The sequence below is a fragment of the Nannobrachium achirus genome (assembly GCF_963921795.1).
Source record: "Nannobrachium achirus genome assembly, chromosome: 4".
Lineage (NCBI taxonomy): Eukaryota > Metazoa > Chordata > Actinopteri > Myctophiformes > Myctophidae > Nannobrachium > Nannobrachium achirus.
The window spans coordinates 31828799-31855792 of record NC_137813.1 but is presented as its reverse complement, the minus strand read 5'-3'; the positions used below and the strand labels follow the sequence as shown (position 1 = coordinate 31855792).

Here is a 26994-nt window from a genome sequence, read left to right as displayed (position 1 = left end):
ATATGAGGGATGGAAAGTAACTTTAACTGGTGCTTACATGATAATATGTAGGAGCATCAATGTAAGAAATACCCGTTTCGTTTAATGGCTACAGAGATACTGTGTACCGATCTGCATGATTTTTGGACAACATCTGTAACAGGGCCAGACAACCCCCCCCCCCCCCCACCTCACCCCCCCGCGCGCCACACACACACACACACACACACACACACACACACACACACACACACAGCTGGTTAAACATGTTGCCTCATGCTAGATGCAGAATAGATATGCCTCATGCTAGATGCAGAATAGATAGTAGATACACCATAAAAATGCTAATATATCCATTAGCATATGAACACACCTGACATAACTGTGAAGCCCGTTTGTCACTTTCACAAATCGTATGCTGTATATTAGCATTTTTATGGTGTATCTACTATCTATTCTGCATCTAGCATGAGGCAAATCTATTCAGTGCACATCCCATAACCCACACACTGCACATCATTTTGGAGCTCATATCTTTGAACAGGTAAGGGCTAGTAATCTTAAATCATAGGTTATAACTCAGTGTCAAGTGAAGTCAACATCCCTAAATTGTCGTGTCATGATAAAGAATTCAACAAAGCCTAATCCTAACCTCTCTGACTGGACACTGATTATGTAGGGAAGTGGCACTGGACTGGGGACAGTCAGAAACAAACATATTTGTCCTGGCATAGACAACAGAAACACAGTAACGTAATATGTTACATAAGGTAAGGCATACAATCATACATGTTGAGTGGGTCAACATTATCAATAATCTCAGTTGAATGACAATATGAATGACAACATCAACAATATCGGTTTTACCCTGTTGGGGGTATCTTCTAGCAATAGTAAGCATTTTAATCTGGTTAAAACATCTCATCTGACTAGTGTGCAATCTGACCATGACATGTGGGGCAGACTCGGGTGCTCTTGACCAGAGTGGAGACAGAATGTGCTGAGGTTGGCCTTGTGCTTAAAGGACAACTCCGCACTAAATAACATATAGGCTCACTTTCCTACTTATATTGATCCCAAATGACTGTCCATGGGGTCTATCAGGCAGAAATGCCCCTGACATCCAGTTTCCCCAGCAGACCCCAGCAACTCTCATAGAATAGAGTGGAGTCCATAAGCCTATTGCTACTTAACACTTGGGCTGCCATAGTTTTGCCATAACTAATGTAGATTAACTGCCATGTATCTTTCCTGACCTGATTTTCAGTGGCGGCGTGCACGCACCGCGTGCCCATTGTGTGCGGGCGCCGGGGCCGCCCTCGTTCACGACTGTCCCGCGTGTCTATCCATGAGTCAGCTAGAGTACACAGAAAAGCCGTCGAGTTGTGTGGGGAGAAAGTAGACAGAAACGGTCCAGATTTATGTCTCTGGACGTGATAACAGGGGCCATGGCACCGCACTGCAGTGATTCTTATCACGTTCCTGGACGTTTTTGGCATCCCAAATGTTTTTGCGTCAAATCTTTGTTTTTTTCATGAATCTGTTATTAGTTGTCATTGTGGCATCCATGCCTTGGTTGTCCCACACAAGCCGCCACAGTCTCGTAAATCATGTTTTGGGGTGAGCATTCGACACAACTGCCAAACAAAGTGACTGCACTGACCAGCACGTCTTTTCCGCTTACTTGCCACAACAACATAACTGTTTAGCAGACTACGGCGGCTTGTGTGGGACAGGACAACCAATCTATATAAACAGTGGAACAAAACTATAGAGCCAGAGGGATGAGTCTCTCTGCAAGGAAATAGGCTAGGGGCCTGTAGATATTGCAACATAACATTTGTTCAACGTTCCATTTGTTCGACCCTGCATGGTGATAACCTGGTGAAATGCTAACCCACCGACGCTGGTGAATGCTAACCTGGTGAATGTTAACCACTATGCCTAAACCTAACCCCAGTAAAACACCCTAAAACTAACCCTCAAACTAATGACACATAGAAAAATAGAGATTTCCCCAATAGGCTACCCCAGCACAATAATATAGTGGCTGATAGAGGGAAATGACTGATAAAATATTTATTAAAATAGGCTTAACGTTACCTATAGTTTCCTTTTAACATAAGAGTAGAGAGATAGAAAAGCATGATCTGATCTCTGCCCGTTTCATCCTCATCAACAGACAGACATACATCAGATCATCTATGCCTGCAGCGCTCAGCCCACCAGCCGGCCCACCACCACCTCACCACGTTCACTCTCCATCACGCCACCGCGCACGTGCTGCCCGTAAAAACCTGACGGTGGATGTCGCATTATGGCTCGGTCTCCGTGGCTACCAATAATATCATGAAACCAGAGCAAACGGAGACGGACGGGGAAATACCGCGCTCCCTGTTGGCTGAAGGAACGCACTGACAGAAGCACGTCCAATGGGCAGCTTGGCGAAACGAGTTGTGGGCACTGTAGTCAAAATCACTGGTTCCTCAATCACTGGGTCGACCGAGACCCATTTGTGAGTCCCTTTATTTTTTGTTTCCTATTTTTTGTTTTAAATTATCATTTGCACTCTGTCTGTCAGAGTAACAGACTTGTATGGTTAAATGTAGACCCCCTAAAGTTACACACAGAGTCTCTGGAATCCACTTTGAGAACCACTGCCCGGGACTACACGTCCCACAGTGCACTGCGCGGTGTGTGAGGCGTGCGAGAGGGAGGAAGAAGATGAGGGAGAGATTTTCGACTGCAGACTTCAGCCTGCGCTGTTGGAGACAAAAATAATAAATCATGGTAAGATCACGAAACATCTTCCTGCCGACGTTTACAAAACGTCTGATCGGGATCATCATAACATTACAACCAGCGTGGTTAGGATGCAGGCGTCAATGCGATCGTTAGAGAGAGAGAGGGGTAGAGCTAGAGAGAGAGAGAGAGCGATTGATTAGCCAACAGAGTGGCTAGGCTAGCAAAAACAAGAGACTTTCTCTTCACTATTGCAGCACTTAACGTGCAGCTGATTGCCATACTTTGGTTTTATTATTGCGCCTTAGATCGCAGCGTATGTGTGCTCTATAAATATACAATGTGGTTCGTCCACATATTGGTGTCAGGACAACTTTGGTCGGTCCTGTGTATGAGTGTGTTGGTGTTCACCCCCCCCCCCCTAACTGTTTACTGTACAGAACGGTTTTATTCTTGCTACCAGTGTGGATGATGTATTTTATATTGTTATTGTTATGTATTGTGTGTCTTTAAATGTCTTGCTGAATTGAATACACAGGACCACAATGGGAACAAGCACAATTACACAATTACAAAACATAGATTAACCATAGCCATAAATTAGCCGCAAATTGCAACACTAGATTTTTTATACTCGGATGAATCTAGGGTTGCAATACCTCCCATAGAGATCCAATGCATCAAAACAGTTTTTTGCTATCTGATTGTATTAAACGACTTCAAACTCACCAATATTGTGGCTCTGGAAATCTTGGAATTTACTCTTGCTATCTGCAAAGTGTTTGTTTCAGAAAAATCCACCGTAGAATTGTTATGATTTATTTTCTGTCAAGAAATCCGAGCAGACATGGTTTATTTTCTAAGTGTTGAACTTCGGAAGCGCTCGTCTTCTATTTACGCAGCGTCCCGCTGCCTCCTGCATAATGTGACATTTAGAACCAGGTGGTACACAGGACCGCTGAGTGACTTCCCACAAGCGCTTCCAAACTCCAGCACTTAGAAAAAATAATCACCCGAAGCCAACTTCTTGATAGAAAGTAGCTCCTAACAATTCTTCGGTGAATTTTTCTGAAACAAACACTTTGCAGATAGCAAGAGTAAATTCCAAGCTTTCCATAGAGCCACAATATTGGTGAGTTTGAAGTCGTTTAATACAATCAGATAGCAAAAAAACGTTTTGATGCATTGGATCCCTATGGGAGGTATTGCAACCCTAGATTCATCCGAGTATAAAAAAATCTAGTGTTGCAATTTGCAGCTAGCCATAAATTATAATTGCTTGTAAGTGCTTTTACTTTGGGACGTTTTCTCAAAACGTCCCAAAGTAATAGCACTCTACAAGGCTAGATTAACCACCTGAGCCTAATCAGCCTATATACATTTTGGCCATTTGAAAATAGCCGATATACAAGATCACAATGCGTCGCTTATCTGCTATTTTCCAAGTGATTTTTAAACATTTGAAAACTTGAATTGGCACATTCTGCATAAGGGGTAGTCCGTTGTCTACTTTGTACTTTTGGTAGGCTACTTTACGTACATTTTGATGCCGATGCTTTTGTAATTTTACTCAAGTGCATTGTGAATTCCGGAATCTTGCTCGTACAGATTATTTCTATATTGCAGTATTGATACTTATTACTTTCACTTGCGAGTAGACTACTTTTCCCACCGCTGTGTGTTATCCTTTTAGAACCATTTGTATAACCGTACCACTGTCTGTAGCCTATTAGGCTACTATTTGTAAATCGTTCATAAAGTATTCAATCAACCAATGCTGGGCGTTGTTATATCGTGATATGATATCTGCCCCTTTTTCGAGGCTCCACTTTACGGGAATCTGTGTGTGAAAAGAGGGACAGTGACATTGGTTGGAAGCGTTTCAGTGCCACATTTTGCAGCCCTGTCCGTAATTACGACTCGCATGCCTTTCTGTTGACATCATACATGACACTGTCAAAGGCCGTGTGTTCATTTGTAACTCTAGTGTGTACAGAATGGATTGTAGCACAGTCAAGAGTTGCAAACATTGTCTGTTGTGATTCCATTTCATTTGCTATCTTCTTTCTCCCTGTCTCTCTGTCCATCTCCCCCTGGTACTGTATGCATGTCACCATAAGTTTTCATTTTGGCACCTTGGCATTTGTTGTTGTCTGGTGACAGTAAAGCTCTGCTGTGAGTTAAAAGCTTTAGTTTAGACATCATTCATTTTGAGCAAGCTGCCGTAGCATTGTTTAAAGCTTTAATTACAACATTATGCATTCATTGAATAAGGGGCCATAGCATTGTTTAAGATGAGAGCTAGGGCTATATAAGAGGGGTCCAGAGTAGACTCCAGACCAGAGGCATCCTCCCCCGGAACGATATTTTCAGAATGTCATGCATTAAATGCATTAATCTGAAGCGCCCCGTGGATTGGTAAAGGAGATAATAATTAATGATGCTTTCATTCTGTGGAGGAAGAAATATATTTTGGGATTAACTTGAATTGTTTATTTTTGATATTGGAAGCTAGGGTTGGCTCTGGCTCTACAAAATACTTCAAAACGTTGAGGATGTTTACAATTACAACATCAGAGGCAGCTCTACAGATCACGTCCAACCCAGATTTGGCTCAAACAGTGGGTTAAATTCATTCTCCTGCTATGCCGCAAAATTGTAGAACGCCCTACCGAAGGCCTTAAAGGAGTGTAAATCCCTACCCTCCTTTAAAACCGCTCTGAGAAGTCACAGGCGGCTGCTACTCGAAACTGGTAATAAAGACAAATCTTTATCTTTACCTCCCCCTGACATACCATACCATTTATTAGCCCTGCAGGGCAACCTGACTATAGTACTTGTCCGACTTTATTCCATCCACCCATCTTTCCCTTCCTAGATAAACTATATTTGCCGCACTACTCCTCCCACAGTTTTTTTTTACATTTTTTTTTTGTATTTTCTGAATAGTACTGGGTTTTATTTGTCTGTCATTCAATTTTATATGAGTTAAAAAAAGGAACCCAATTGAAACAAGCCAAAAGTTTTCTTGACCTTGTACCAGTGAACTGTACTTTTATGTACCTTTTCATATGCAAACTTCTTATAAAGTCTTCACTCAATCAATCCTAAGCAATTCTGGTGAGCATCGGCTTAATCAATACATCAAGAAAATATGTGTTTTGGCTAGTGGTTGGCGGAATTCAAAATAAAAGCAACGTTGACTTTTAATAGATATTCTTTTCAATGTCACTGCTACACTTAAAATATAAAAGAAACAGTTGAAGGCTATCAAATTGCAATTCAGATTTAATTTGCCTAAACTCCAGTACACCCTCTACCACCTAGACTATGTTTGTTTCCCTGTAATGTAATGTGTGGTAAATGTGAAAGAGCTGCGGAGTGATGGATCTTTGTATGCATTGGGAGCAAATTAAGTAGATTCAAGACAGACTACATTGGTCTGTATTGACTATTGAGGCCACTTTGCTTTTGACTTAAAGCCATACTGTGTAAGATGCCCAACTAGTGGTCATTAGCCCTATAGCAAACCGCGGTCGCGTCCGCGTCTTTCGGACGTTTTTCGTACCTTCAGACCCCCGCGTCTGCCTCCACCTCGCTGAGATCTATCTTTTAAGGGGTCCCTTGTTCCTGTGCGTTCAGTAATTCCAGAGATACGGACTCCTTCACCCTGCCTGGTAGGCGAAATTACCTAGAGAAGGGATGGTACAAACGGGCGACAACAAATATGGCTGCCATAGCGACCCCACTTCAAGATGCGCTGTGATTGGCCGGCAGTTGTATAACCCTCGCTGTGATTGGCCGGTAGTGTGATGACGCAATTTTGGCGCGAGATCCGGTCCACGGCAAGGATCTCAGTTTACATACAGAGAAGGCTTTACAGGCTGAAATTCACGGCGCGGATCTTCTAAAACTTTTGTGATTTAATAGTTAGGAGAATTTTAAGATTTGTTTTATAAAAAAAGTTACATAGTACAACTTTAAGACTAAATAATATATCACCCATAAACCCGGTATAATGAGCCTAATCAAGTTTGACAACAGACTATGAACGGACTAACAGTTTATGGCATTATATTGCTCTATCAGTGTATTTAAAATGTTCTTTGTTGTTGCTGCCTCTTTGGTTATGTGGATGCACTAAACAACATTTTTGTTTCACTGTGACAAACATCTTATCTTACCTGTTTCACTTTTGCTGAATAATGTCTGTGAAGAGAAAAAATATATATCGGATAATAAATAAACGAGATCGGAAACTTTGTGCAATATATCTGAGGCTTTGAAGACACAACAGATTTACATTGAACATTTTCAATGTGAGACTTGGACTGACAATTTTAAGTGTTGACCTGTTAGTAACATTGATTTTTGTCAGCTTGTGTCCGACAGGAGAGTGAAGACAGGTAGTTGAGAAACTGGTTGTCGGCATTCTCTAGCCTAGAGCACCTACGCTTTCTAGTTTCTGGTACCTTATGTGCTGCCAAGACTCAAGTAACACTTACGTAGATACAGACACAAATAACCTCCTCCTGATGGATATTAGTTCATAGTGCACACACTGGCATGGTAAGTTGACTGACTGTCAGTCTCTATATTGTAGAGCGGCACCTGTTGGTTATTATTGTAGAGATTATTCGATTACTTTTTCTAATAATTGAGAAGAATGATTTGGGGAAACCATTTCTTTCTATCAGCTAATCAACACAGGGAAAAAACGAATTTATTGTCTGATTAACCACTCTATTTTATACTTTTGACGTACGACAGTATCGCAAAAATATTGTGAAAATGGCAGATCTACAAGCTAAGCTCACAATTTCGGCTACTTCTGAAAACCTTTTACCGGTATTTGATTAAAATGGATTATTTATTATCGATTAGTTCGATTAGCTGTTACACCCCTAATATATTCAGGTACAGTATTGGTGTTGCAGTTGTTAGTAGTGGGTAGTACTGGGTACATAGATGCAGTTAAGTGCTAACAAACTACCCTGTGGAGTAATGATGGAGCTACCAATTACATCTAGAGTAGTCATCTGAGCTTAAATGCCAAATCGCACCAATGGCAACTACTCGCAACCATTATCCCCAATGGCAGTTGCAAGTAGTTGCATTGGTGTGACATGGCCTTAAAACTGTTTGGTTGCCAGGACCAGGAGTTGCATTCCGAATTATTGGTGTAGTTTGGGCTTAAGAGGTTACAAATATAACCAAACCATACAAATTACACATCAAATATATTGTTTGTCTATTGTTGATGCATTTGAACTCTATGGCCTCTCGCTGCTATACTGTGAGTTAATCCATGTCTTTTGCACTTTTGTTGGATGAAGACCAAGATATCTATACATACATTTTAGAACTGCAGCCAGCGGTTTTTGTTTGTTTGTCAGTCAGTCAGTCAGACACGACCAAATGCAGCACTCCAATTGGCTATAACGTCCCCCAGTCCAGGGGATCTTAACGTCCGCCCAGCCCATGGATCTGTAACCCTACACCAGCCCATACAACAAGCCTGCACCAGCCTGCAAGCAGCTGTTGTCACGGTTACGCTCCACCTTGGCTAGGACTGATCACGTGGCACACGAGTTCCTAACCGGAAGTGCGTCCGGCGGTCAAATATGTCCGACCGGAAACGTGCGCTGCGGCACAATAGTCCCGCCACAATAGTCCCGCCACAATAGTCCCGCCACAATAGTCCCGCCACAATAGTCCCCCCCCCCCAAAAAACTTTTTTTATAACTTTTTTTTTTTTTATATATAACTTTTTTTTTTTTTTTTTTTTACCTTTTTTCTTTTTTTTTTACTTTTTTTTTACTAGATCTGAGCGGGCCGAAGGCCCGCGAACCTCTAGTGTTATATATTTCTCTCTCTCTCTCTCTCACACACACACACACACACACACACAGTCTCATAGTATCTTTATAGTCTTGTCTTTCTGAGCTCCTGAGTGAAGCTCCGTCGCTAAACAATGCTTCCTACCACACTGCAAAAGAAACGTAGCCTATCAAATGTTCCGCTTTTATTATATTTTCACATATAACACGCCTCAATGTATTTACTGCGGTTTGAAATATTGTCAAATTCAGCAGCATGTGAGTTCTTTCAAGGACAGTCATTGCAGTATTCTGCGATTATGCTTACATGATGTGTCAAAAGTGCTTGTCTCATTCTCTTGTTGACCTCTCCATTCTCTTCCTTTCTCTACTCCCTCTCAAACCCCTTCTTTTCCTCCCCAAACCCTCTCCTCATCCTCCCTCTTTTTCCTTCTCTCCTTTCCCTCTTTCTCCAATGTCCATTATGTTCTCCCCTCCTCACCCCTCTCCTTTCTCTGCACTTGTTGTTTAGTGATGTTACGATACCGATACTGTTATCGGATCGGGCTCCGATATTGCCTTATTTGGTCATATCGGTATCGGCGAGTACCATTTTGATTGAAAGTTAATGCCATTGCACTATTGTATCGTAACATCCCTATTGTTGTTCCTCTTCCTCTCCCTCCAGGTCCAGTAGACTATCGAGCGGCTAGCGTTGCAGTGTGTGTTGTTTCATGATCAGCAGTAAGACGTCTCGCTACAACCCATACTCCGGAGGAACAATCATCTACACCACCCCCCAGTAGACTCCAGCAGTTTGGTGAGGTGTGTGTGTGTGTGTGTGTGTGTGTGTGTGTGTGTGTGTGTGTGTGTGTGTGTGTGTGTGTGTGTGTGTGTGTGTGTGTGTGTGTGTGTGAGAGACTGTGTGTGACTGTGTGTGTGTGTGTGTGTGTGTGTGTGTGTGTGACTGTGTGTGCGTGTCCGTGTGCAAACGTAGGGTTGCTGTGAATGTGTTTTTTTGTTAAATTCTAATACAGTGTTTTGTATTTTCTGTGTGTGTGTGTGAGAGAGAGAGAGGACAAGACAGACAGTGGATGAGCTGAGATTGAAAGTGTCAGATTACCCGTGAGTGGTGTGCTTTTATCCTAGATTATTGTTTGTAACGCTTGTCTTGCCTTCTTCCTTCTTTATTCATCCCAACACGCCTCCCTCCATCCAACTCTACATCCATTGCACCCTATAGAGCAAGATGGAGGCCTCGTTTGGCTCCGCCTTCTCAACCGTAGCTGCTGGATCTAAAGGTAAGAAAGAAACTCTCTCACTCACTCACACACACATTTGAAGCACACACACTCCATCTATGTTTTGTTGAGCAGTGAGTTAATATTACTCCATATGAATCCATGTAGATGTGTGTTTTCCAGCAGAGGGATCCAGTAGCTACAAACAGCATCGCAGAACCCCGTCCTCCTCCAGCACTCCCTACTCACCAAGAGATGACGATGAGAGCATGGTACACACACACACACACACACACACACACACACACGCGCGCGCGCGACGCGTTGTGAGCTTGTAGATCGGCTCGTTTTTGGCAAAAAGATTTGGTAGAGAGGGGAAAAAAGACTGTATCAAGTATGTTATTTCCAGGTCCGTTTTACCAATTATAGAGGGTTTAAAATGGTACTGGAAAAGGTGAATTGATCCCAGTGCATGACGGAGGATCATTTCACGATAAATGTAAATCTCCACGATACGATTTTTGTGAGTGTTTCTTAGCACAATAATAACCATAAGCGTCCAATCCCTATATGTAACCCTCTGTACTGCCCAGTTGGTGATCACTGAACCTGCATGTTATTAGGACCAGTCTGTGCTTCATGTGTAACAGAGTAATGACATTCAGCCAGTGATTTACAGTCTTAGATTGGGGTCAAATAACTGCTTAATAACTGTTTGTCTACTTTTGGGGTTTGTCTCCTTTTTTACTGGGTTATAATTATAGATCTTTTGATTGACTCGTAAGACTTATCTCTCTCTGTCTGTCTCCATTTTTGTCTCTTTGTGACGCTCTCTCTGTCGCCCTGTCAGCCTCCCATTGGGACTCCTCGGCGGTCAGACTCGGCCATCTCTGTGCGTTCCCTCCACTCGGAGTCCAACATGTCTTTGCGCTCCACCTTCTCTCTGCACGAAGAAGAGGAGGACACGGTACAGTACGCACGCGGCCACATGGAGATAGATGTGTATATTGTGCATGCAAATATATACATTCTGGTGCAGTCACTTTTTCGGAAAATCAAGCTTGGAACAATTAATACTCAAATTAATTCAAAATGGAATTCATTGAAATGAATTTAAATACTACCATTGGCGTGTACACTCCCTTTTGTACAGGCACAAATAAATCATGGGTACTGTAATGTATCTTCTTAATACAGACATCCTTATCTTTATTGTTAATTCTGCCATCATGTATTGTACCTCAATGCCTCCAAATGCTGCGTCTAAGGTGCTTGAGATGAGCCGTTCGCTAGTAGTGAAGAATGAATAGCCAGACAACTATGGTACTTTGTGCCCAGGGTAAAACTTTCCCCTTGTGGATTTTTAAAACATCCGGCACCTTATTTGTGATATACTGTGGAACACTACCTGAGCATTCCAGGGATGCTAGGGTTCATCTGGATAACTTTTGTTTGTTAATGTGTTTGTGTGTTTAGGAACCCCAGGTGTTTGCTGAGCAGCCATCCGTGAAACTCTGTTGCCAGTTGTGTTGTAATGTCTTCAAGGACCCAGTCATCACCACATGTGGGGTGAGCCTCCCCTTCCTACTGATTTTGGTTTCTCCCTCTTTTCTTCCGTCCGTCCGTCCGTCCGTCCGTCCGTCCGTCCGTCCGTCCTTCCCTCCCTCAGTTTCTTTCTCCTCCTAGCCTGGTCTTCCTCCCCTTCTTCAGCCCTTCTCTCATGGGATGGAAATGGGAGAACAAGAACATACACTCTACCATTTTCATGCCCTGTTCCTAACTTGTTTCATAACACTGCACTATAGACAGTCATGTCAAAGGCCAAGGGAAGCTTTTTTTTTTTTTTTTACCCCGACCACTATATCATCTCATCATTTAACTTTTTTGACTATCAGTATCATCAGCAATTATGCAGCCTTATCCCGATTCATTCTTTCTTTATAGTTTTTACCTCTTCCAAACTGTTAGGCAAAAACACAATGTGTAGACCGGCTATTTAAATAAGAGTTTAAATTAATCTTTTTGCATAGGGCTTAACTAGTTATATAAGATTACAAAATATTGGTCAAAACATTGGTAATCCTTGTCTAGGACTCTAGTATCAGGCATGGGTCTGTCTCTAGAACCTAATCCTTGTCTAGGACTCTAGCATCAGGCATGGGTCTGGCTCTAGAACCTTTACATTTCCTCTGATCTTTTGTTCCCTCTCTGCTTTCTCAGCACACCTTCTGCAGACGATGTGCCCTGACCTCAGGTGAGACTTGACTCGAGTGCCAGCGCACTGGCATTGTGTGTCAAGTTACAAATATCTATATATAAGTATATTCAAAATGTTATCGTTTTCCCCTGGCATAAGCTGTAGTTTGCGTCATTCCAGTTTTGTCCAAGTGTTTTTTTTTCTTGTGTGTGTGGTGGTGTGTTTAAGCTTGTGACACACTGGTGTCTATTCCCGTCGTAGACAAGTGCCCCGTGGACAACGCTAAGCTAACGGTGGTGGTGAACAACATCGCGGTAGCGGAGCAGATCGGAGAGCTCTTCATCCACTGTAAATACGGCTGCCGCGCCACGGCTAGCGCCACGGCCGGAGGGGCCGCCGCCGCCGCCTCCTCATCGGTGGCGGGCAAACCTGGAGCGCACGAGGTAGACCCGCTGGGCTGTCCATTCACCATCAAACTGGCCATGCGCAAGTAAGCACCGGACCGCTCAAGAATATATACGCATTGTGTCAGTGTTAATTTTATAAATGTTCAAACAAACAAGCTAACACATCTAAGAAATTCCATAAATAAACACATTGAGAGCTATTTTCAGTGAGCCTGATGAAGATCCTGTGAGGATCGAAACTTTGTCTAGCTACTCAATGAAGTGATTCTTTGCCTTGAAGAGGGTGTGCGAGCTCTACGTCTTTAAATAAATAGACAAGACTTAACACACACATGCAAAAAGACTCAATTCACAATTTACAGTTTAGGCATTTAGCAGACGCTTTTAATCCAAAGCGACTTACAATAAGCAGGTAATACATCAATATAATAAGCAAGATAATATGTCAGTACATCAACAACAATACAACAAATGCATAGGAATATCAATCTAGAAAAACAATAACATAGGTAGACCACGCACCTAAGAAGTAAAAACCTAAAAATGCTCTCTAGCTGTGGTCATCGAGGGAAGGGGAGTGTTATGCTATTTAGGTGGAGTCTGAAGAGGTGAGTCTTAAGTCCATGGCGGAAGCTAGGGAGTGAGTCTGTAGTTCTGTTTGGCCAACGTTAATGCAGCTTAATGGAGTCAAAACCTCTATCCCGACCTGTCGGCGTCTTTTGAATGCCCTCGTGTGGCGATCCGCGCAACGCAGAATATTCAGCAATTTTTTCAAAGGTACGTGGTAAGCTATAATGACAAAATATATTGACAATTTCGTCAACAAATAAAAACTAGACTAAAATGTTATGGAGGGACTAGTGGAGAAAAGATCCATTGGAACCAAAAGACAAGTAATTTTAGGCGTGGTTGCACTCAGGTGTTGTACTCTGAAAATAGCAGATCTACAGGCTCACAATGCGCCTTGTAGATTGGATATTTTCACTACTAATTATTTGTATTGTTTGTTTATGGAATTTCTTAGATTTGTTTGTTTATTTGTCTACTTTCTCACCTGTTCTCCCTCTTTCTCCCTCTCTTGTTCTCTCTCTGTGGTTCTGTGGCCATGTGCTGTGCAGAGAGCATGAGGTGAGCTGTGACTACAGGCCGGTGCGTTGCCCTAACAACCCCTCCTGTCCTCCACTGCTCACCATGAACCTGGAGTCTCACCTCAAAGAGTGTGAGCACATTAAATGCCCTCACTCCAAATATGGGTAAGAGACCCTGCATAACACACTTAGGCCTGTCACATTTATTACATCATAATTATTATTATTTGATTATTATCATAATCGGCATAATCGTGAATGTTAAGAAAAAGGTTCATACATTTTCAAACATTTTTCACAGTGTTGGGAAAGTTCACTTTCTATATGAACTAGTTCAAAGTTCAGTTCACCATTTTTTAAATTAACTATTTCAGTTCATCGTTCATAATTCACAACGAATTCTAAGTCGGCCTTTACTTGGAACTGGAAGATGTGTGTTACTGTTGGACGAGGAGGAGAAGGAGGCTATGTACTGTTTGCACACAGCACTGGCCGGCACTAAATAAACATTTACTGTTAAGCCAAGATGTGTTCAAGTGGCGCGATTACATACAAAGTGAATACAAAGACGAGGCGACCGCGGGCGCGGCACAGCATTCATGAATGGCCAGAATGCGCGAGTCAACAACCACTTCATCAAGCGGAAATAACCAGAACCAAAACAGACTCTCCCTTTTTTTAGGAATAAAAAAAAGAAAGTCCTCGTAATGATTGTGTATGTGGAGAGGGTCCGGTGGGCGCATGCTGCACTCGGGAGCCTGTATGTTTCAAATGGATCGTCGCGGTCGGACAATGAATATATCCCGATCCGACAAGACCTATCGGCGTCTTATGAATGCCCTCGTGTGGCGATCGGCAGGTACCTCCTAAACCTAACCTTAACCCTAACCTCAGTAAAACTAACACTGGTGAAATGCTAACCTGCCCATGCTCAGGAGGATGGAGCGTCGGCAGGTACCACCTAAACCTAACCCTAACCTCAGTGAAATGCTAACCTGCCGACGCTCCGGAACGCTGGTGAAATGCAAACCTGCCGATGCTGGTGAAATGCGAACCTGCCGACTGGTGAATGCTAAGCTGGTGAAATGCTAACCTGCGTCCTCCCGTGAGGACGCGTCCTCCTCACCGTGAGGATGCGTTGTCAAGATGAGGACGCTCGGAGAGCTCGCCCTTGCTGCTTTTTTGGGCAGAGAATGAGAAGATGCTTATCTATTTATCTTTCGCACTCGCAAGCCCGGTGGGTGGATGACATAGTCTGAATATAATTTCTCTACCTCAGCCTCCTTTTTGAAACCTTGCTCTCCTCTCTTCTCCTCCTCTCCCAGCTGTATGTTCATTGGTAACCAGGACACGTATGAGACCCATCTAGAGGTGTGTAAGTTTGAGGGACTGAAGGAGTTCCTGCAGCAGACGGACGACAGGTGAACTAAACTAATGTTTAAGCCATTAAGAACCTAGAGAAATACCTAAAAAAGTATGCTAAATCCTAATGGTTTTCTGATAAACGTATGTTTCTATATCAGTGTTGCTCAAACTTTTTAATGTCAAGGACCCTTAGAATTATGTGTATTTGACCACGGACCCCCTTCGCAAAATATCTTTGTTCCAGCGACCCCGCTTTAAAAAAGATGTATTAAAAAATTTGCAAAACCATTCACGATGTTCAGAAATAAGCTATATACTGACTTGTATCTTTTAATGTTGTCAAATGTCCAACATCCATTTTAAATATACATGAATATAATTATCTGGCAATTTCCCACAATATGAACAGTTTAAAAGTATAATATCACATTTTCTAAAACATTTACATTATCAACCCATTAAGTCCGGGAAAAAATTATTACGTATTACATTATTTTATGCTTTAACTATTAAAAAATAGCAGATATACAAGCTCACAGCGCGGCACCGAGTGCCGGGCTGCGAGCTTGTAGATCTGCTGTTTTTGAAAAATCGTGAACATTTGTTAAGGTCTTTGAATATTTTTGACCCGATTCTATAAACGTCTTCTAAATCCGCCTTCCATATCGGTAGTTCTCAAACACCCAAAATGACCTGTACTTGACCGCGGACCCCCATCTGACCTGCATGTTTTTCTTCCTGACCTCAACCTTCACTCGTCCAGGTTCCATGAGATGCAGCTGACACTGGCCCAGAAGGACCAGGACATAGCCTTCTTGCGCTCCATGCTGGGCAAACTGTCTGAGAAACTGGACCAGCTGGAGAAGAACCTGGAGCTCAAGTTTGGTGAGACCAGAATGAATAATGTTTATTTCTGAGCAGTGGTTCTCAATCTGTGGGTAACAATTTAAGGACGTTTTAATACCTCTAAAATGACACATTTAACACTTTGAGTGCCAGCCCCCCCTGGCCCCCGTCCCTTACCAGTGCCACCATTAGGTCCCATTCATTCTGCCCCGATTCCAGGGAATATATTGAAAATGATCCGATATTCACATCGGAACAAAAATGGGAGGTTTGGTAAAAGAGGATTTTTTCTTTTACCAAAAAAATTTTGGAGTGATTTCGGTGAGCGGTTTTGGAGATAGGTGCTCGAGAGTGCGCACTGCGCAAACCAGTCAATAACCTCAGAAATCTAGATTCTGAGATATTTGAGTTCAAAGAAAAAAAACTTTAGGAAGCCATAGCGACAAATTGGTAAATGGTAACGGAACACAAGTACCCTTGACAGAAAGAATAGCATGCCTACTTTATTTTCTGCAAAAAAAGTGAAAAAAATATTGTACCATCGTCTAGTTTCAAGGGGGCAAAGTGAAAAAGTATGAAATGACTCAGAAGGTGGAAATTGCCTTACATTTTGATAGAACTATGCACTGTGAATTCACTGTGTTTTTACCTGGTCTAGAAGGTCAGGAAGACAAAAAGTCAGAAAAGCGATGTCAACCTTTTATTTTATGGCAACATCGAACCCTAACCCTGGTGAGTACCTCACACATCCAGCATGAACATATTTATGTTCAACAATATTTACAAATATTTCCAAAAAAAAAATCACAAATATGACTTCACAAAAATAAAATATAACTGGATAAAAGTAAAATAAAATAAATGTGCAGCAAGTAAAGAATAAATAAAATAATATAAAAGTCAAAAAAAGGCATTCAACAAGCCAACATTCAGGAGTCAAAGGCACCACAAATCAAGGTCAAAGATGGTACTGTTCACCGTGTGTGTGTGTGTGTGTGTGTGTGTGTGTGTGTGTGTGTGTGTGTGTGTGTGTGTGTGTGTGTGTGTGTGTGTGTGTGTGTGTGTGTGTGTGTGTGTGTGTGTGTGTGTGTGTGTGTGTGTGTGTGTGTGTGTGTGTGTGTGTGTGTGTGCGCGCGCGTGCGTGTGTGTGTGTGTGTACCTCAGGTGCCTCAAAATGGCCTGGTACCTGTTCCTTGCCATTGTTCTGGGAAAGTACGGCATGGCAATGTTTTTTTGACCACTGCATGGCAATCTCCGGCTTGTGAACGATAGCTGTGAGGAAGAGAAGTCCCAGAAAGTTCTTCAGCTCCCCTAGAGTGACATTGGTCCAGGCAGCGAACCTACAGTGTGTATGACCTATGCCTGACTCCTCCGCTCTCGCTATCTCCGCCATCATACTGTCCTCTGCGTTGTCATTGGTCTGGTTGCAGATCGGGCTCCCATCCTTCCTCCATCCAGTCAGACTCCACGGGCCCTGTATATGATAGAAATAAATACAAAATACTAAATGAACGTGCTTCTGTATAATTTGTATGTTCTTTAGCAAAGGCTGTCGCACAAAAGTAGTGAAAACAGCAGATCTACAAGCGAGGCGTTGTGTGCTTGTAGATCGGCTGTTTTCACTAGTCTAAATAATTTCAAATGTATATATGTATATATACGTGGCCACTGAATTCTATAGGCTCTGCTTTGATACAAATTTGATACAGATTTGAGATCGATTTGATAGATTATTATGTCTCACACACACACACACACACACACACACACACACACACACACACACACACACACACACACACACACACTGATTGTATTACTAAACTATCTATCTAGGTATACACACACAATAAAAAACTAAACTATAAAGAAATGTATTCTTACTGGAAGAAGTTGGAGGAACTTCATACACCTACTACAAACCATGGATTGACATCTAGACCTACTGCACATACAGTATGAAACAGAGCTGATACCTTTATGTACTATGAGGAAAATAATGCTGCTATTTGTACCCTGTATATATATAAAATGACAATGCGACATAGCTCTGTTTGAACAATGCTGTACCCCCTCCAACTGTATATTTTCAACTGTTTTTTTTATTGTATTTGTGATACTTGCTTTGGCAATGTAAACGTATGTTTTCTCATGCCAATAACGCTCCTTTGAATTGAATTGTATATTACCAAATGCACCCTACGTGGAAAAAAAACAATAGCAGGTCAGGCTTATTGACATCGGTTATTGATTGATTGAAGAATGTATTACAAGCTTGCATTAGAGTAGACCTACAGATTCATGGCTCATTTCCACAGGAACACACTTTATGCATATCATACAGTGGTGTGTTCTAGACTTTTTTTGAGGGCATACGATCAGCTACTATTCGTTTGGCCAGGGCAGACGCTATAGTACATAATCCCTATCAAATACGCTACTTTGAAAGGTTCACGAGGGCAGACGCCGTTCATATTTTATTGTTCCTCCATCACGGAGGTATAGAGGCCGGCGCCTGGCGGCGCCGTGCCTGCGAGGGTGTCCCAAGTCGGGCGAGGTGTGGAGGGTAGTCCCCGGTGAGTCCCCAGAACACAGCACTGATCTCATATAACATTGAAAGACAGACAGACGTATAGAACATATTGAAACGTAAAAAGCATAGCTTTATAATGCTTACCCGGTTCGCTGATCGCAGCACACCTCAGCAGTGCTTCCTTCAGGGCAGGGGCGAGACAGCACCGCAGCGACCGGGTCGTCCTCCTCGACTAAGTCCACGCACGGCCTCATTTGGGTGTATTAGCGCCCGCTGCAACTCCGCTCTCCGGGGCCATACCTATCGGTGCAGCCGGTGGGCGCCGTAAGATGATACACTGCTCCAAACAGCCTGCCTCCGGTCCGGATCACCGCCGTAGCTCCTCCGTCCACTGTGGATGGCTGGCGACGTTCCTTGGCTCCCCCGACACAGCAGCAAAAACACAGAATTCTCTTCAAATCGCCGGCATCAGCGTTCAACGGCATCACCGTTCATCCTCACGCGTCGCCTCAGTCAAGTCCCAAACGCAGCCGCGCAGCAACAAACGAAAGTCCAACTGGTGCTTCGGGTTTTGATTATGGTCGGTGGCGGCGCTGGGCAGCAGCAGGCTGCGGGCTTGGTGTCCACGGCCACGGGGCATGGTTCGGCTGCCTGCTTGGTCTCCATGTGCGGCCATGACTTGCTCTCTGATCAGCGGAGCAACGGTCCGGTAACTGGGACGGCGTTTTCTTTTTTTACAAAATGGACGCCCCCAACCTACAAAGAAACTAGCCCTTCCCTTCCCCCACTCCTCCTAGGTAAAACCTCTACCTTCCGATCTCTCTCTCTATCTCTATCTCTCTAAATAATACTACATCTAATGATTTTATAACTAATTCTAGCTCATTCTCTCAATATATCTCTCTCTCCCTCTGATTGCTGTGTGTCCGGAAAATGTAAAAGTCACTGAACTCTTTGAGACCCTTGTTTCTGGGGGGAACCGGCCAATCAGCATGCTTGAATTTGGTCACATAAGCGTGTGATGTCATGCAGGGGCGTCAATTGGGTATGGCAGGGGTATGCAGCTGCCATACCTTGACAGGGGGAAATAATAAAAATGTACTTTTCATCGTGCCTGTTGCTAAGGTATGGCAACATGACTGGTGTCTTCACCAGACACCAGTCATGTTGCCATACCTTAGCTTGTTCTGAACTGACGCCACTGAATTGTCATGCATGACGACCGTCCCATCGTCCAAAAGGGCTGTATCTTGGTTACCGCATAGATCCAACACTGTACTACTGTAATATGAAAAAAAAGCATCTGGCGTCATATGACGCCAATATTATTTTCTGGCATCATTGCCAAGTGCGTGTCTGACGTCATATGACGCCCTGGCACTCAAAGTGTTAACATTGGCCAAATTATCAAATATTCGAGGCAGAGATTGTGAAATTAGCCGATCTACATCCTCACAACGCCTCGCAACAGAAACGTGTTATACAAAATGTAATGCCTCAACTCTTAGTGTTCGTCAGGGTAGAGGGGGTCCCCAGTTAAAATATGATTACAGGTATTTAGAGCAGTAGGCATCAAACCTGTTGGTTTATCACCTGGAGGTTTGAATAAAAAAAAAGGAGAGACTCACTCTTAACAAGACTGGTATGATTTGGAAAAGATGATGAAGATGAATGTTCTTTTTTTCCTGGAGGGAATTTAGTTATAGACACATCAGAATAATGAAAACAACATCATGTACATGAATTTGTTTTCTCACCCTGTGGTCTTCATTGTCGCCTTGGTCCTAACCTATCACTGACGCTGTGTAACGGTTATACTCTATTACAGCGTTATTGTCTGTTCCACCACAAAGACCCTGATTCTGCATAGAATAGAATAGTCTCTGTTGTTCTCTGGAGCAGATCTCAACATAGTCAATGCTCAATGCATGCTCAGGGTGAACTCCCAGGTCTTTATAAGTGATGGGTTTGTTTGTGGAGGACCACTGACATGAGGTCAGCAGCAGCTCTTGGATAAAGATGGTCAAATATACGCTGTGTGATTTGTAGTCACCATGTAAGAACACTGGTATGGTCCCTTTTTTTTAAAGGCTAATTTGTTTGTATTTATTACGGCTTTTAAATGCCACTAAACAAAACATTTCACTTGAATCTCGGCTCACACACTTCGTGTTGTTTCAAGTTGTAGCAGGTGCTATGTAAGTACTGTATTTGTGAGAAATTAATGTCCAGTCAGTGAAATACTGAGTTAACTGGGGACTTCATTGTGTCACTCGTCAAGTAACAATGAAACGTCATTTCACATCAGAAGACTTGGTGTATCTTTCTCACTTTGTGTGCGTGTGTTTTTCAGACGTGTTGGACGAAAACCAGAGCAAGTTGAATGAGGACTTGATGGAGTTCCGTCGAGATGCCTCCATGCTTAATGTAAGTATTAACAATGTTGTAAAAATACGCTTTATTCATGTAGAACACTTTATTTGACCAAATCAGTGTTACTCTGTTACTTCACAACAAAGGAAAGCAACACAGCCAAGAACAAGAGCAAATGTTACCATTAATATCTCTCTCTCTCTCTCTCTCTCTCTCTCTCTCTCGCTCTCTCTCCCTCCCAACAGGATGAGATGTCCCACATCAATGCCAGACTCAACATGGGTATCCTGGGCTGTGAGTATAAACTACGTCCTTCATCCTGTCCTCATCTGCCCTCCTTTTTAAACCAAATATTTCAAACCTTTTCCTCTTCATCCATTAACTCCTCTCAGTCCTCTGGGAGGAGAAAGCTGTCTTCGTTTTGGGTGGAGCGTGGGGAGAAAACGGGCACATTTCAAGATTGATGCTTTTGAATTATCTGTATATTTTTGGGCATAAATTGTCCCATTTGAAATGCAAATCCCTTTTCTCCTTTCCTCTCTTCCTCCCTCGTGTATGACCCTCTAGAGTATTTCTAAATCATTGCAGTTTATATTTTATGCTCGCCGTCAATTTCAAATTCCTACCCCAGCAGAAAATGTGTCCCTCTCTTCTCCCTTGTGTCTCTCTGTTGGTCTTTCTGTCTCTCTGCATATCCCTCTTTATCTCTTGTGCGCTTGTCTCCCTCCTGTCCTCTCTTTAACTCCCTCTATGGTTCCTCTCCACAGCGTATGACCCCCAGCAGATCTTCAAGTGTAAGGGGACGTTTGTGGGACACCAGGGTCCAGTCTGGTGTCTGTGTGTCTACTCCACTGGAGACCTGCTCTTCTCTGGATCCTCTGACAAGACTATCAAGGCATGACACACGCACGCGCGCACACACACACACACACACACACACACACTACGGATGGGATGATAAGCGATATTATCGTTTATCGTAATAAAAAAACACTCACAATAATCGTATCGTGGAGATTTAACGTATCGTGAAAGCGTCCTCCGTCATGCACTGGGATCAATTCACCTTTTATTTGCCAAGCTGCATATCTGGTACCACTTAAACCCTCTATTGGTAAAACGTACTTATAATCTACGTACTTGATACTGTCTTTTTTTTTTCTTTCACTCTAGCAAATCTCTTTGCCAAAAAATAGCCGATCTACAAGCTCGCAACGCGTCGCATTGTGTTGTGAGCTTGTCGATCGGCTATTTTTTGGTATATGTTCCACCTCAGGATAATGGATGTTCGGGATATTTTGATTAGCGCGATAATATCGTAAATCGCGATTTCTTGGGTCACAATAATCGTGATGTGAAATGTTCATATCGTCCCATCCCTATCCCTTACACACACACACACATACACACAAACCTGCGCTTCTCGCGCAGAGATCTCCACACATGAAACAGACACACACTTCCATGTAAGAAAAAACAGCTACTAGTTGTGGATGCCATGTTAACGTTATGTCTTCTTTATCTTTGGTGCTGTTTGTCAGGTGTGGGATACATGCACCACCTACAAGTGCCAGAAGACCCTGGAGGGTCACGATGGCATCGTCCTGGCTCTGTGTATCCACATGTAAATGCACACACAGACACACACATGCACGCGTATAAGTACATTTACTTAATTTTGAGGTATTTGTATTTACTTGAGTATTTCCAATACTTTAACTTCTACTCAACTACATCTCAGATCCAAATATTGTACGTTTACTCCACTACGTTTATCTGAGAACATAGTTACTAGTTACTTTGCAGATATAAATTATAATATTATAAAATATACAAAAAAAAACACTTTAGCCCTATTTTATACTTGGGCTGTTTGAAAATAGCCGATCTACATGCTCATAACGCGCGTTGTGAGCTTGTAGATCTGCTATTTTCAAACATTTTGTACTTTTATTTTTGGTACTAAAACTTAACATCTTGATGAAAACACTTTCATACTTTTACTCAAGTACATTTTGAATTCCAGACCTTTATTATTTTATATTGCTGTATTTTACTTTAAGTAAAATATGCAAGTACTTTTTCCACCACTGTTCAGTAGCCACGTTATTAGGTCCACCTGCTCGTCAAATGCAACCAGCCTACTCCTCAGAGCTGATCATTAGGCAGCAACTCAGCCAAACCATGAGCGAGCAGACAGGTTGAAGGCGTTCCATTCTGTTCAAATAAACGTTAGCGTGGGCAAGACGCCTTAATTGGAATGCGGTCTGACCGTTGGTGCCTTCCACCAGTTAAGAAACAGCCATGCTCCTTGGATTTGTCTCAAACTTGCTGTACCTGTATGTAGAATTTATAGACCGTGGCGCTATAAACCAGTTGACAGCCAGCTGGGTGAAAAGTCGTTCTTAATGAGAACGGTCATACTCGTTAGAGATAACCGGAAGGCCACAAGCAGGCCTAGAATTTCGTCAGTTTAGGGGCAAGGCCAATTGGCCTTTGGTGTTGTCAAATTTTTGAGGGCACAAAGGCCAAGTGCCAGGGCAGGAAGGCCATCATTAAAACAATGATTTTAAGTCCACGCCACAGTCCTATTTAGCTTAAACGTTAAGGTTTAATGTAATACCTTTCAATTAAATAAATATCAAGAACCTGTTTATTTCTGTTTTGCCATGTGCAGTGGTGTAAAGTAACTAAGTACATTTACTTAAGTATTGTACTTAATTGTTTATTGTAATTTTGAGTATTTCTAACACTTAGCCTACTTCTACTCCACTACATCTCGGATCCAAATATTGTACTTTTACTCCACTACAATTATTTGAAATCTTTAGTTACCAGTTACTTTGCATATATAAATTATAATATTATTAAACATACATGAACCACTTTAGCCCTATTTAGGCTATTTGAAAATAATCAAGCTTGTAGAAAAAAATAGCAGATCTACAAGCTCAAGATGTGTCGCATAACTATACGTTGTGAGCTTGTAGATCTGCTATTTTGAAAAATGTTGTACTTTTACTTTTGGTACTTTAAGTACATTTTGATACCAATACTTTTGTACTTTTATTCAAGTATATTTTGAATTTGAGGACTTTACTTGCAACGGAAGTATTTCTACATTGCAGTAGGCTATTGATACTTTTACTTAAGTAAAACATTTGAGTACTTTTTCCACCACGGACTGGCCATGTGCACGCACGCACACACGCACACAAACTCCTCCCTCCCGTTCGCGGAGTGATCCCTTTCTCAACAATAATGTACTTTCTGACAGCTCAGCCTCTTGGGGAAAGAATAGCTTTTGGTTCCCTTGTGCTGCATCTTGGTTGTTGTCCTGAGCTCAGCAGAGCTCCGTTTGAAGGCATTCGTTCGCACATTCGGATTTATTCAACAGGCTGCGTTAGATAAAACTCCCGTTTAGCCCGGTGATGTTTTTGTGTTGTAACTTGTGTAAAACACTGTGTTGCGGGACTCCGGCGGCTCCACTATGCGGCCGCTGCTATAATGCTGCTACTACGAGCGTAAATGGAATCTACTACTGGTCATGTGCGCAGCTCAACCAACCACGCACTGCTGTTACCGTAATGACTGGAAAATCGCGCAGAGGAAAAAACGGTAAAAAGCAGTTAATGCAGGGATCTTCAACGTTTTCAGGCCGGGGACCCCCAAACTGATGGGGAGATGGAGCAGGGACCCCCTACCACCTCGTAGGGTGGGGGGGGGGTCGGGGCTACGACATATTTTTTATTTTAAACATCTACAAGTTACAGCGAGCAGGGTGGGCCTTAGCCTACCACTACCATTTCTAAACATACTACTTATTAACTGAGAACCAATGTCAATAATATCAACAATCTGTCAATTGCATAGTAATCATGTATTCAAGCTATTCAAAATGGATAGAATTATGATTTATTTTTTAACATAAATGAAAAAAAAAGAAAAAAAAAAAAATGTTTTTCTTTTTTTTTTAGGCAATAATTTCGCGGACCCCCTGCAGTACCTCCGCGGACCCCCTAGGGGTCGCGGACCCCCTGTTGAAGACCCCTGAGTTAATGGACTGCTGTGGGCACCAGGGCACCACGGCCACTGTGGCCGTTTGGGCATGTCATTTTTCGAGGGGCACACGGCCAAAGAGAGGGGCAACGACGGCCATGGCCGTCATGGCCGCCGTGAATTTCCTGCCCTGGCCACAAGTACACAAACGTATCAGTACAGCATGATCTCTGAATGCACAATATACAGACTAGGAATATACAAAAAAGAAAAGATGTATTCAAAGTGAGCAAATTACAGATGTAAGGATTTTCCATCCCAACAAAAGAAAATAAATGTTGGCAGAAAAGTATGTAGAAAATGCTGTGTTCACTTTTCTATCAATATTGCAAGTTGTGATATTCAGCAAAAATGTATTATTGTTTTCATGAGTAACATTGTTCCGTGTGTCCTGGCATCCCCTGGTCACTGGATAATGTCCTGGAATGGTCCTCCGCAGTACATTTCTCAGTTGTAAATAAATGGACCTTTACGGGTCGCAGATAAAAATGAACGCTGTGGGCTTTTACTGTGTGAATAAGAGTGTTCATCCTCCATGTCCACAGGAACCGGCTATATAGCGGCTCTGCAGACTGCACCATCATAGTGAGTAACTAGTGATCTTATACTTCCTCTTTTAAAGGAGAATTACGAGAATCCACATTTCGTCACTGTCGGGCAGAAACCTTGTATCTCCAAGTTTCAAATTTGTATTTTTTCTAAATTAAAGCGCTACTTCATCATACTAGAATGTTGCACAAAAGTAATAAAAATAGCAGATCTACAGTAACAAGCACGCAACGCTTGTAGATCGGCTATTTTCAGTAGTTTTAATTGTTTATAAAATGATAATAGAAAACGAACGGTTTTGGACATGCAGTACAAGGTTTCCACCCGACAACAACGATTTGCAACATCGGGTTGTGTTGTTGCCTCATGGATTTGTCTAAGTCATATCTCTCTGTGTGTGTGTGTGTGTGTGTGTGTGTAGGTGTGGGACATCCAGACCTTACAGAAGGTCAACACCATCCGTGCCCACGACAACCCAGTGTGCACGCTGGTCTCCTCCCACAACATGCTGTTCAGTGGCTCTCTGAAGGCCATCAAGGTACGACTATGACCTCTAGCCCTGTCCACTCACATGCCTCCACACTCCGTCTGCAGACGTTGTCCACTCACATGCCTCCACACTCTGTAGACGTTGTCCACTCACATGCCTCCACACTCTGTCTGCAGACGTTGTCCACTCACATGCCTCCACACCACTGGTTCTCGATTTAGTTTTGCTCAAGGCAAACAACCTTTTCATCCACGGCACCCCTGAATTTCATTTTCTACCACTTTTTGTGGTCACATGTTCAAATACTGGATTCTGATTGGCTCAGCAACCTTAGTTGGCTCATGGACCCCACCCACTGAAACAATTAATGATTGTAACTAAAGATCCTTGCAAGTTATGTGTTTTCTTTCATTTATATGGTAAAAGTGGTAGAAAAGCAATTTAGCATTCGAGGTTGTGGGTTGTTGGCTAATTTACCACTGTTTCAGGGTTGTTTGGCACTCAGCTTCGCCTTGTGCCACAACCCTGAAACAGTGGTAAATCAGCCAACAACCCACTCCCTCTCATGGTAAATGGCTTACGTTACTTTATAGCACCTTATAGATTGTGGTCATATGGCATGTAAATATTTGTGGGGGGAGGGGGTGGGTAATTTAGTTTTTCTTTGAGGACTTGGCGGGCCAGATTCAGATGCTCAAGGGGCTGGGGCCCCGGGCCGTATGTTGCCCATGTGTGGTCCAAGTGGTTAAACTGAAGTGACTTTGTGATCAGTTCCAAATATCAAAGTATTCTGAGACACCACTTTGAGAAACCCTGCTCTACGCTCATTCAGCAAAGCCTTGTAGAAACGGCATCCGTTCTAGTGACTCCTGATTGACTCAGGCTTATAGCAGTAGCAGTCTTAAGCAACATTCATGTCGCAACTTTTATTGGTGCAACACTTTGGGATCGGCCGATTCGGCCCTCACTCAGCCTCAGTTATCCCTGTAATGGTATTGTCAGATGGCAGTTATGAATGAATAGTAGCTACACTGCATTTTATTTGACTTGTTTTATGAATACGTAATCATGTTTTCCCCAAATCCTTTCTTATCACGGGTAGTAGTTTGTAGTTGGGAAGGTTTACCAATGTTCATTTAAATATAAATAACAACACTAAGGAGAGAAAACGACGGCAGCTTTGTTTGTTGAATATTTGGGTCAAGGTCCAATGGTTGTTAAGAGGACAATTAAGATGAGACCAAACTTACTCAAAGAGTTTCTTTTGTCCAAAGCTTTCCTATTAAAGTAGGACACACTCTGAGAA

General features: G+C 42.6%; 1 protein-coding gene across 7 annotated transcripts in view; it reads left to right on the top strand.

Annotated features, from left to right (window-relative positions):
• The first annotated feature begins 2685 nt into the window (after nt 1–2685).
• Nucleotides 2686–26994, top strand: part of traf7 (TNF receptor-associated factor 7) — a 36962-nt gene continuing 12653 nt past the window's right edge. Inside the window, exons 1-17 of one of the 7 annotated variants that reach the window (XM_080724380.1) lie at nt 2686–2769; nt 9229–9360; nt 9784–9841; nt 9968–10053; nt 10632–10748; nt 11258–11350; nt 12002–12035; nt 12240–12468; nt 13504–13638; nt 14799–14894; nt 15602–15723; nt 20571–20644; nt 20836–20884; nt 21358–21485; nt 22132–22214; nt 25195–25234; nt 25620–25736. In XM_080724380.1, coding sequence (XP_080580506.1) covers nt 9790–9841; nt 9968–10053; nt 10632–10748; nt 11258–11350; nt 12002–12035; nt 12240–12468; nt 13504–13638; nt 14799–14894; nt 15602–15723; nt 20571–20644; nt 20836–20884; nt 21358–21485; nt 22132–22214; nt 25195–25234; nt 25620–25736 — 1455 coding nt within the window. In that variant the 5' untranslated portion in view covers nt 2686–2769; nt 9229–9360; nt 9784–9789. Of the gene's footprint in view, nt 2770–9228; nt 9366–9783; nt 9842–9949; nt 10054–10631; nt 10749–11257; nt 11351–12001; nt 12036–12206; nt 12469–13503; nt 13639–14798; nt 14895–15601; nt 15724–20570; nt 20645–20835; nt 20885–21357; nt 21486–22131; nt 22215–25194; nt 25235–25619; nt 25737–26994 lie in introns of all 7 variants that reach the window. The other 6 variants (XM_080724377.1, XM_080724379.1, XM_080724375.1 and 3 more) reach the window with 6 other exon arrangements.